The 11,671-nt window shown below is 43.9% G+C and overlaps 1 protein-coding gene across 1 annotated transcript in view; it reads right to left on the bottom strand.

The window, feature by feature from the left end:
• Positions 1 to 8,137: 8,137 nt before the first annotated feature.
• rgs6 (regulator of G protein signaling 6) overlaps positions 8,138 to 11,671 on the bottom strand; it is a 147,872-nt gene continuing 144,338 nt past the window's right edge. The window contains exons 15-18 of the mRNA XM_090233233.1: positions 11,073 to 11,259; positions 10,489 to 10,578; positions 9,165 to 9,224; positions 8,138 to 9,021 (exon numbers count right to left, since the gene is read on the bottom strand). Of these exons, the coding sequence (XP_090089359.1) occupies positions 8,971 to 9,021; positions 9,165 to 9,224; positions 10,489 to 10,578; positions 11,073 to 11,259 (388 nt within the window). The 3' untranslated portion in view covers positions 8,138 to 8,970. The remainder of the gene's footprint in view (positions 9,022 to 9,164; positions 9,225 to 10,488; positions 10,579 to 11,072; positions 11,260 to 11,671) is intronic.

Raw genomic sequence — 11,671 nt, 5'->3', positions numbered from 1 at the left:
AGGCGCAACAACGCGGATTTTGAATCAGATTGACGTGGAAATATCCCAGTCAAATCCGGATACCGATCACTTGAGTACATTGTTGGAATTGCTATCCGCTAAGGAGGACAGTTTGTTTGAGCTCGATCGTGGAATTGAACAGTTAACGCCATTGGACGGATTGGAGGCAGAGATTGCATGCACGGAGGATTACAATGAACGCATTATCATGCTGAAGAGCCGTGCACAAAGAGTGATAACGAAGAAACAGGACGTCAATCCACTACCAGCCCGGGTGAGTGACGCTAACTCAAACATATCACAGAGACAATCAGTAAGGCTTCCGAAGTTGATTATTGAGAAATTCTATGGAGATGTCAGTATGTGGCAGGAGATTTGGAGCCAATATGAGACTGCTATTCACAACAATGATTCACTGTGTAAAAAAGAGAAGTTTACCTATCTGAAAACATATCTTACTGGACCAGCTGCAAAGGCAGTAGCAGGACTGATGTTAACAGACAGTAACTATGATAATGCAATCACTCTACTCAAGAGCAGATTTGGAAGGAAAGATCTTGTGATTAGTGCTCATATGTCAAAGCTGCTGAATCTCACACCTGTGAAGAAATCCTCTGATCTAAATGCATTGAGGCAGCTATATGATGAATGTGAAATTCAGATTAGGAGCCTGGAATCACTGGGTGTAATGTCAGAAACCTATGGAAGCCTACTATTCCCAATCTTACTGCAGATGATTCCAGAGGACATAGCTCTTGACTATAGTCGTCAGAGGGGAGTAGATGATGAATGGAAAGTGTCTGAGATTATCAGTTTCCTACAGAAAGAGGTTCAGAGCAGGGAGAGAGCGCTACAAATGACAAGATCATACAACCAACAGAAAGAGAGCAAACCATGGAACAAGTCATGCTTCTCCAATGAAATGAAAACAAAAAGACCCAACATGCCCTCTGCTGCAGCACTGCATACAACCAGCCAGAAGGAACAACAAACGTGTCTATTTTGTGACAGTGCAGACCACAAATCAGAAAACTGCACTGACTACAATATTGCTACACGCAAAGAGAAACTAAAGAACATGGGAAGATGCTTTGTATGTTTAGGACAGAGACACATAGCAAAATTCTGTAAAGTCAAAGATGTGTCATGTGCAACATGTGGAAGCAGACATCACATTGCGGTTTGTACCAGTAAGAGGAGGGAGGTGCAACCCCCTACTGTTTCTGTAGATGCTGTTGTTTCCTCAGTTATTCCCCATTCAGTGAAGATGAAACCAGATGGACAGAACACTGTGTTGCTACAAACGGCAAAGGCATGGGTAAAAGGCCCATCGGGCAGGAAGATAGCTCGTTGCTTACTAGATGGAGGCAGTCAGAGAAGCTTCATACATGAAAACCTTGTGAAGGGCTTGAAGCTACCAGTAATCAGACAAGAGGCACTCACTCTTCACACGTTTGGCTCCTCTGCCCCAGCAACGTCCCAACGCAACACAGTGAAAGTCATCTTGGAGAATGTCTGGGACAAACAGCAGAGAATAGAGATAGAGGCAATTGAAACCCCACAAGTGTGCACAGCTGTGATGAAGGTTCCTGGTGAACGGATTCAGCATGAGCTCAGTAAAAGGGGACTGCAGCTCGCAGACTTTCCAGGAGATGACAATGATCCTGAACTCTCTGTCCTGATAGGAGCAGACTACTACTGGCAGATAGTATCAGGCAGAGTGGAGCGACTGACGGAGACGCTAGTTGCTTTAGAGAGCACCTTTGGATGGTCGGTGCAGGGACCCGTGTCCATGTCAAGTGTCGCCGAGGCAACTTGCATGTTCATCCCACTTGATGAAGACACACTAGTCTCCAAGCAATTGCATGCATTCTGGGAGCTTGAGTCTCTGGGTATTCTAAGCGAGAAAACACAGAACTCAGAGGAAACCGAGGCTCTACAAAGGTTTGAGGAAACAACCACCTTCAAAGATGGACGATACCATGTGGAGTTGCCATGGAAACGAGAAATGCCAGAACTCCAAGACAACTATAGAATCGCCAAGAAACGGTTTGAATGTCTGAAGAAAAGGCTGAAGAAGGATGTGACGTTGTACAGCAGATACAATGAAGTAGTAGAAGACTACTTACAACAAGATATGGCAGAGGACGTGCCCAAGGACAACGCATCAAGTGCAGACAACGTAAAATACTACTTACCTCACCATGCAGTACTCCGAGAAGATAAGGTGACAACAAAACTGAGAGTGGTGTTTGATGCCTCGTCCCATGAAGATGGCTGTCCATCTCTCAATGACTGTCTACTCACAGGACCGAACCTGAATCCGGATCTGCTCAGCGTTCTGATAAAGTTCAGACTACATGAGATCGCATTCATGGCAGACATCAAGAAAGCTTTCCTGCAGATATCCCTAGCAGAGAGAGAAAGAGACGCCGTGAGATTTCTATGGCTCACTGGCCCACCAAGGGGAGAAAATGAAGAGGAGCTGCGTGTGCTGAGGATGAAAAGAGTGGTATTTGGAGCTTCCCCAAGTCCATTTTTGCTGGCAGCTACAATCAGGAAGCACCTGAAACAATATGAAACAGAACAACCAGAAGTTGTAGAGATACTGAAAGAGTCACTCTACGTAGATGACTTCATTGCAAGTTCACGCAATGTTGAAGAGGCTTACCTTGTGACAACAACTGCAAAGCGAATGCTGTCGAATGCAGGCATGGACCTCTGCAAGTGGATGACCAATTCTCCTGAATTGAAAACAAAATGGGAGGAGAGTACGACAACTGACCACCCGTTGACGTTAGAAACACAAGGATTAGCGCTGAAGGTTTTAGGTTTAGTATGGAGGCCGGAAACGGATGACTTTGTGTTTGACCTCAGGCCGCTACTGAGCATTCTAAGGCAAAAGGAAAACACAAAGAGAAGTGTTCTGCAGTCGTCTGCACGTGTCTTCGACCCTCTTGGTTTCTTAACTCCCTTCACCATCAGGATCAAGTGCATGTTCCAGGAAATGTGGGAGAGGGGACTCAGCTGGGACGAAGAATTACCACCTGATCTGACACGAGAATGGCAACAGTGGTGTTCAGAACTACCCCAGTTACACCAGCTCACCATACCAAGGTGGTACAGAACAGACATGCGGCCACAGAATAACCACACCCTGAAACTACACGTGTTCTGTGATGCAAGTGAAAGGGCTTACAGTGCAGTAGCTTACTTGCAAGGTGAGTCACAAGACAGGGAAACAACAAGTCTAGTCGCATCCAAGTCCAGGGTAGCCCCACTTAAGAAAATGACGCTGCCACGCCTGGAGCTCATGGGAGCTGTGATTGGAGCGAGACTAGCAAACAACTTGATGACCACACTGAAAATGGAAGAAAAACAGATTAACATGTGGACAGACTCGATGATCGTGCTGCATTGGATTTGCAGCTCAGCTCAGAAATGGAAACAGTTTGTTGCGAACAGAGTGACGGAGATCCAGTCCTTGACCAATCCAGAGTCATGGTCACATATTGAAGGGACAACTAATCCAGCTGACCTCCCTACAAGAGGACAAACTGTTAGAAACTTGACACAGAGCGAGCTATGGTGGAATGGACCCAGAATTCTGACATCACCCAATCAGTCCGAAGAGACTGATGATAACAAGGTTCCGGATGAGGTGAATATAGAACTCAAGTCCAGTTGCCAGGCTACTGTACAACTCGCAGCAAACAGCACAGACAGCACTGAACCTGTGTTGGAGCTTGAAAGGTACAGCAAACTGAAAAGAGTGTTCAGAGTCACCGCCTGGATAAAGAGATTCATAGCCAATGCTCGTACAACCATAAAGATGCAAGGTGAACTGACTGCTGACGAACTGTTCGATGCAGAAAAGTACTGGATTAAGGTAACACAACAACAGAGTTTCGGACAGGAGATCAAACTACTGAAGGCAGGAAAAAGCCTAAACAATGACTGTAAAATCAGAGAACTGAAACCTTTCCTGGACGAACACGAACTACTCAGTGTAGGAGGAAGACTGCAACAGTCCAACTTCACATTCAGAGAGCAGCACCCATGGGTTCTGCCCAATAAGTACAGATACTCAGAAATGCTGATACAGTACCAACATGAGAAGGTGATGCATTCTGGAGCAAGTGACACTCAGCACCCAACGTTACACAAGCGGGAAATGACACGCAGATGGAAGTACAGGCAGAGACTTGTGACCAGTTTCTGGAACAGTTGGCGAAGGGACTACTTGCTGGATCTAAAGTCAGCACACCGCTGGGACACACCACAGCCCACCCCACTGAAAGCGGGTGACGTTGTACTCATTGGAGAAGATAACCTACCCAGACAAACCTGGAAACTAGGAAAGATTGAGGAACTGTTTCCAGGCCGAGATGGCTTAGTTAGATCATGTTCAGTTCGTACTGCTTCAGGGACTTTGTTGAGGAGACCTATTCAGTTGATATACTGCCTAGAGATCTAGATGAACACAATTGTTCATCGGGGGGGGAGGATGTTGTAACTTTAATGTGTTACAGAGTTAATGTTTAAGTTTATTCTTTGAGCTGTATCTAAAGATATTTCTTTAGATTTATTTGCATATGTAATTGTATTGGGTTGTGTTGAATTACGCTTTTTGACTGCAAGTCCCAGAATGCCTTGCGAGAGGAATGAGTGATAACGCGCCAATTATGTGCAGGTGCGGGTGATTGTGGCTGACTTTCCAACAGCATCTTACCTGCATTGCTCTGTACCAAAACAATTGTTGTTAAATGTAACGTAAACAAGTATTCTTACTAAAATAAGCTTTCGTATCAAACCCGACGTCCCGAGTCATTACTAAGAAGTTAGTTAATCTAAAAATAACATCTACAGGCTATAACATCTACAGTCTAGTCTCTATAAACCAGATGCAACCCTGATGTTGGTCTCTATAAACCAGATCCAACCCTGATGTTGGTCTCTATGAACCAGATTCAACCCTGATGTTGGACTCTATAACCGGATGAAACCCTGATGTTGGCCTCTATAAACCGGATGAAACCCTGATGTCGGTCTGTATAAACCGGATGAAACCCTGATGTTGGCCTCTATAAACCGGATAAACCCTGATGTTGGTCTGTATAAACCGGATGAAACCCTGATGTCGGTCTGTATAAACCGGATGAAACCCTGATGTTGGCCTCTATAAACCGGATGAAACCCTGATGTCGGTCTCTATAAACCAGATCCAACCCTGATGTTGGCCTCTATAAACCAGATCCAACCCTGATGTTGGCCTCTATAAACCAGATCCAACCCTGATGTTGGTCTGTATAAACCGGATCCAACCCTGATGTTGGTCTGTATAAACCGGATCCAACCCTGATGTTGGCCTCTATAAACCAGATCCAACCCTGATGTTGGCCTCTATAAACCAGATCCAACCCTGATGTTGGCCTCTATAAACCAGATCCAACCCTGATGTTGGTCTGTATAAACCGGATCCAACCCTGATGTTGGTCTGTATAAACCGGATCCAACCCTGATGTTGGCCTCTATAAACCAGATCCAACCCTGATGTTGGTCTGTATAAACCGGATCCAACCCTGATGTTGGCCTCTATAAACCGGATGAAACCCTGCTGTTGGCCTCTATAAACCAGATCCAACCCTGATGTTGGTCTGTATAAACCGGATGAAACCCTGATGTTGTCTCTATAAACCAGGTCCAACCCTGATGTTGGTCTCTATAAACCAGGTCCAACCCTGATGTTGGTCTGTATAAACCAGATCCAACCCTGATGTTGGCTCTCTATAAACCGGATGAAACCCTGATGTTGGTCTCTATAAACCAGATCCAACCCTGATGTTGGTCTCTATAAACCGGATGAAACCCTGATGTTGGTCTCTATAAACCAGATCCAACCCTGATGTTGGTCTCTATAAACCGGATGAAACCCTGATGTTGGTCTCTATAAACCAGATCCAACCCTGATGTTGGTCTCTATAAACCGGATGAAACCCTGATGTTGGTCTCTATAAACCAGATCCAACCCTGATGTTGGTCTCTATAAACCGGATGAAACCCTGATGTTGGTCTCTATAAACCAGATCCAACCCTGATGTTGGTCTCTATAAACCAGGTCCAACCCTGATGTTGGCCTCTATAAACCAGATCCAACCCTGATGTTGGCCTCTATAAACCGGATGAAACCCTGATGTTGGTCTCTATAAACCAGATCCAACCCTGATGTTGGTCTCTATAAACCGGATGAAACCCTGATGTTGGTCTCTATAAACCAGATCCAACCCTGATGTTGGTCTCTATAAACCGGATGAAACCCTGATGTTGGTCTCTATAAACCAGATCCAACCCTGATGTTGGTCTCTATAAACCGGATGAAACCCTGATGTTGGTCTCTATAAACCAGATCCAACCCTGATGTTGGTCTCTATAAACCAGATCCAACCCTGATGTTGGTCTCTATAAACCAGATCCAACCCTGATGTTGGTCTCTATAAACCGGATGAAACCCTGATGTTGGACTCTATAAACCGGATGAAACCCTGATGTTGGCCTCTATAAACCGGATGAAACCCTGATGTTGGTCTCTATAAACCAGATCCAACCCTGATGTTGGTCTCTATAAACCGGATGAAAACTCCGGTTTAAATTGACACAATACCTGTTAGCAAAGGTGTCAGCTAGAGATGACGTGCAGGAGCTTGCAGGGATTTGTAGTTTTGCGTGATGTCTACTTTGATGCTAATTATCATTTTTGAATCTGAGAGTAAATAGAACCGAATATATTGATAAGTCACCTTGTTCGAGACAGATTACATGGTCATCAAAACCTCATGCCACGGCAAAAGTACACAAAACACAGCCCTTATTTTAAGTGTTTCTGAAATCCCCTATGGGGAAAATGAATGGAGGAAAAAAGATTGGAATCATTTCCCTGTTTGACTGCTAGGTTTTATGGTATTATGACACCTCCACTGTGGGCCTCTATAGACCGGAACCTTGGCCCCTTGGAGCTGCACTTCTTATCTCAACCACTAGGTGGCAGCCCATCCCTATGCATTCAATGGCCAGGATTCAATGCAAAAGCGCTTGGTCTGCAACATGCACCATTTTAAGGTAGTTGCCGATTGAGACGACACATGCAGTGTTTATTGTGAATGTAGTTTCTCCCTGATCATGGGAACATTCACTTTGAAGGTGGGTAGCCGGACAAAATCGCATACAGATTGATTTCAGTGAAGTCTGAAAAACAAGCTATTTCTGCAAAACATCGATAAACATCAGCTGTATTTGTGTCATTGTCCTTCTTTTTTAAAATTATGATACTGTATTTAATTTACAATTACTGTGTAAAATGCTGTCCATATATACTGTTATACTCAACCGTCCTAACACAGTATGTCATCGTTCCCATATAAGAGAGCTTTTTCGGGGGCCCTGTACCCCGACAGAGGTGGGCTCGGATGGAATGTGGGGTCAGCGTCCCAAATTGCACCCTATCCCCTATTTAATGCACTACTTTTGACCAGGACTGATAGGGAGCTGGTCAGAAGGACTGCGCTATAGAGAATAAGGGTGCCATTTTGTGACGCAAACTTGGAATGTTAAGAAGGTCATGTTCCCCCATATAACAATGTGCTTCAATTAAAAAAGTCTGCATGTCTTTATAACATCAAGGCTGAAAAGCCTAACAGATTTTCCAAACATGTTTTCAATCAATATGTTCTATTCTTTCCCCCTCTCCCTCCCATGTACTTCCATATACGGAGCATTCGGAAACTTTTCAGACCCCTTCACGTTTTTCACAGCCTTATTCTAAAATTGATTAAATACATGTTTTTTTACCTCATCAATCGAGACACAACAGCCCGTAATGACAAAGTGAATGTCCTTGATATTTTATTTGTAATAAAATTAGCAAAAATTTCTTAAAAACCTGTTTTTGCTTTGTCATTGTGGGTTATTGTAGGTAGATTGATGAGGGGAAAAAAACTATTAAATCCGTTTTAGAGTACAGCTGTAACGTAACAAAATGTGGAAAAAGTGAATTGGTCTGAATACTTTCTGAATGCTCCGTAGGCAGTCCCCAGTGAGTGGACTCATTCTAAATCCCATTATAACGTCAGTCAAAGTGCTCCAAGTTTTAAGCATTTTAATGTTTCTGTCATTGAACAAAAGAGTTGTGTAATCGTTACAATAAGCTATTATACTGTAGTAATATAAGCCGAGCTAGAGTAGAACAAGTCTGACATTCTATTTGGTTCTAGAATCGATTAAAGGAACCTAAGAGAGACAGAGAGTAGCAGGCAGAGTTATATGACATTCCATTTGGTTCTAGAATCGATTCAAGGAACCTAAGAGAGACAGAGAGTAGCAGGCAGAGTTATATGACATTCCATTTGGTTCTAGAATCGATTAAAGGAACCTAAGAGAGACAGAGAGTAGCAGGCAGAGTTATATGACATTCCATTTGGTTCTAGAATCGATTCAAGGAACCTAAGTGAGACAGAGTGTATTGGATAGAGTTATATAACATTCCATTTGGTTCTAGAATCGATTAAAGGAACCTAAGTAAGACAGAGAGTATTGGATAGAGTTATATGTCGATAGACTACACAATATGTACCTCCCAAATGTCACTCTATTCCCTTTATAGTGCACACCTTTTGACCAGAGCCCTATGGACAAACTAGTCAAAATAGGGCTCTGGTCAAAAGTAGTACACTATATAGGGAATAGAGTGACATTTGAGAAAAAGACAAAGACAGCACTGTCCCCGTATCAGATCTAGGTGACGTATTGCATGCTGTCTGTCCTCCACTGGAGCTCAGGGAACTGATCTGGAGTCAGTTATGTAGATGACGTTGTGTCCAGGCCCCAGTTAGGCCTCTCAGCATCAACATCTAGCCCTCTCCCCACAGCAGAGCAGATCCTCTGGGCATGGCTGTCTTACTCCAGCCCCGGGCCTGGTCAGGACGACTGCATCAGGCCTGTCAGCCGTTTGCCCGTCAGTGACTTGCCCTGAAGAGAGGAGGGAATTAGTATGATGGTTTCCTTGTTGGTTTCAGATTAGACGTTTTGTAACAAAGTTGTGGTCAAATTCATCTCTATGTGTAGATGGATGACAGACAGACAGACAGGAAACAGGAAGTAGAGCAACTGACCACGCTGCGTGTAAACTTCTCCAGAGAGGTGCGTCTTCCCTGCTGCTGCTCCGTCTCAGGCTGGGGCACAAAGCATCATGGGAAGAGAAGGGAGCTTGGTTGAAAACAATGTAAAGAAGACTAAACAGTATGATATCACTGGTTCAGACTAAACAGTGTGATATCACTGGTTCAGACTAAACAGTGTGATATCACTGGTTCAGACTAAACAGTATGATATCACTGGTTCAGACTAAACAGTATGATATCACTGGTTCAGACTAAACAGTATGATATCACTGGTTCAGACTAAACAGTATGATATCACTGGTTCAGACTAAACAGTATGATATCACTGGTTCAGACTAAACAGTATGATATCACTGGTTCAGACTAAACAGTATGATATCACTGGTTCAGACTAAACAGTATGATATCACTGGTTCAGACTAAACAGTATGATATCACTGGTTCAGACTAAACAGTATGATATCACTGGTTCAGACTAAACAGTATGATATCACTGGTTCAGACTAAACAGTGTGATATCACTGGTTCAGACTAAACAGTATGATATCACTGGTTCAGACTAAACAGTATGATTTCACTGGTTCAGACTAAACAGTATGATATCACTGGTTCAGACTAAACAGTATGATATCACTGGTTCAGACTAAACAGTATGATATCACTGGTTCAGACTAAACAGTGTGATATCACTGGTTCAGACTAAACAGTATGATATCACTGGTTCAGACTAAACAGTATGATATCACTGGTTCAGACTAAACAGTATGATATCACTGGTTCAGACTAAACAGTATGATATCACTGGTTCAGACTAAACAGTATGATATCACTGGTTCAGACTAAACAGTATGATATCACTGGTTCAGACTAAACAGTATGATATCACTGGTTCAGACTAAACAGTATGATATCACTGGTTCAGACTAAACAGTGTGATATCACTGGTTCAGACTAAACAGTGTGATATCACTGGTTCAGACTAAACAGTATGATATCACTGGTTCAGACTAAACAGTATGATATCACTGGTTCAGACTAAACAGTATGATATCACTGGTTTAGACTAAACAGTATGATATCACTGGTTCAGACTAAACAGTATGATATCACTGGTTCAGACTAAACAGTATGATATCACTGGTTTAGACTAAACAGTATGATATCACTGGTTCAGACTAAACAGTATGATATCACTGACTGCAGACCCTGGAAATCTCCAACAGAGGGCAGCACTTCACTATCTTGGATACTGAGGACAGGTGTCTAACTCCAGTCTTCCCCAGGCAGAAGGATACTAGCCCAGACTCACACACACCTTCTTCCAGGCCATCAGCAGCTCCTGGTAAGCGTTGGAGCGCAGGTACCGTGTGTAGCTGTCACTCTTCATCAGCTTATAGATGTGGTCCTGAAACAGGCGAAAGGGAGGAGACAGAGAACATTGTGTGTTTTAGCTGTATGTTTGTTTCTGCAGGCTTTATGTAGTCTTTCAATCTCCCTGTGTCCCTCCCTCTTTCAATCTCCCTTCCTGTGTCCCTCCCTCTTTCAATCTCCCTGTGTCCCTCCCTCTTTCAATCTCCCTTCCTGTGTCCCTCCCTCTTTAAATCTCCCTTCCTGTGTCCCTCCTTCTTTCAATCTCCCTGTGTCCCTCCCTCTTTCAATCTCCCTTCCTGTGTCCCTCCCTCTTTCTACTTCCTCCCCTTCCTGTGTCCCTCCCTCTTTCTACCTGTCTGTCTGTCTGTCTGTCTGTCTGTCTGTCTGTCTGTCTGTCTGTCTGTCTGTCTGTCTGTCTGTCTGTCTGTCTGTCTGTCTGTCTGTCTGTCTGTCTGTCTGTCTGTCTGTTTGTAATATAATGTACCTCTGCAACATCTTAGCGGTCTTTCTGTCTATAATATAATTCACCTGTGCGTCTTCGTAGCTGTATCGTCCCGGGTCTTTAAGGTTGGCGCTGGTGCGTTCGTAGCTGTGTGAGTCCAGGTTGATGGAGCTGGAAGCGCCTTCTGCCAGAAACTCTGTCCAGATCTCCTGAGCCCGCTCTGCCACGTTCTCCAGGGGCTGCCTCTTCAGATCCTGCACCGCCAACCAGAACCTGTATAGGGGTTACACCTTATTACAGCACCAACCAGAACCTGTATAGGGGTTACACCTTATTACAGCACCAACCAGAACCTGTATAGGGGTTACATAATATTACAGCACCAACCAGAACCTGTATAGGGGTTACACCTTATTACAGCACCAACCAGAACCTGTATAGGGGTTACACATTATTACAGCACCAACCAGAACCTGTATAGGGGTTACATAATATTACACTATAGCACCAACCAGAACCTGTATAGGGGTTACACCTTATTACAGCACCAACCAGAACCTGTATAGGGGTTACATAATATTACACTACAGCACCAACCAGAACCTGTATAGGGGTTACACCTTATTACAGCACCAACCAGAACCTGTATAGGGGTTACATAATATTACAGCACCAACCAGAACCT

The sequence above is a fragment of the Oncorhynchus mykiss genome, chromosome 4 (assembly GCF_057628025.1).
Source record: "Oncorhynchus mykiss isolate SJ-2025 chromosome 4, ASM5762802v1, whole genome shotgun sequence".
NCBI classification, from domain to species: Eukaryota; Metazoa; Chordata; class Actinopteri; order Salmoniformes; family Salmonidae; genus Oncorhynchus; species Oncorhynchus mykiss.
This window is presented reverse-complemented; position numbering and strand designations above follow the sequence as displayed.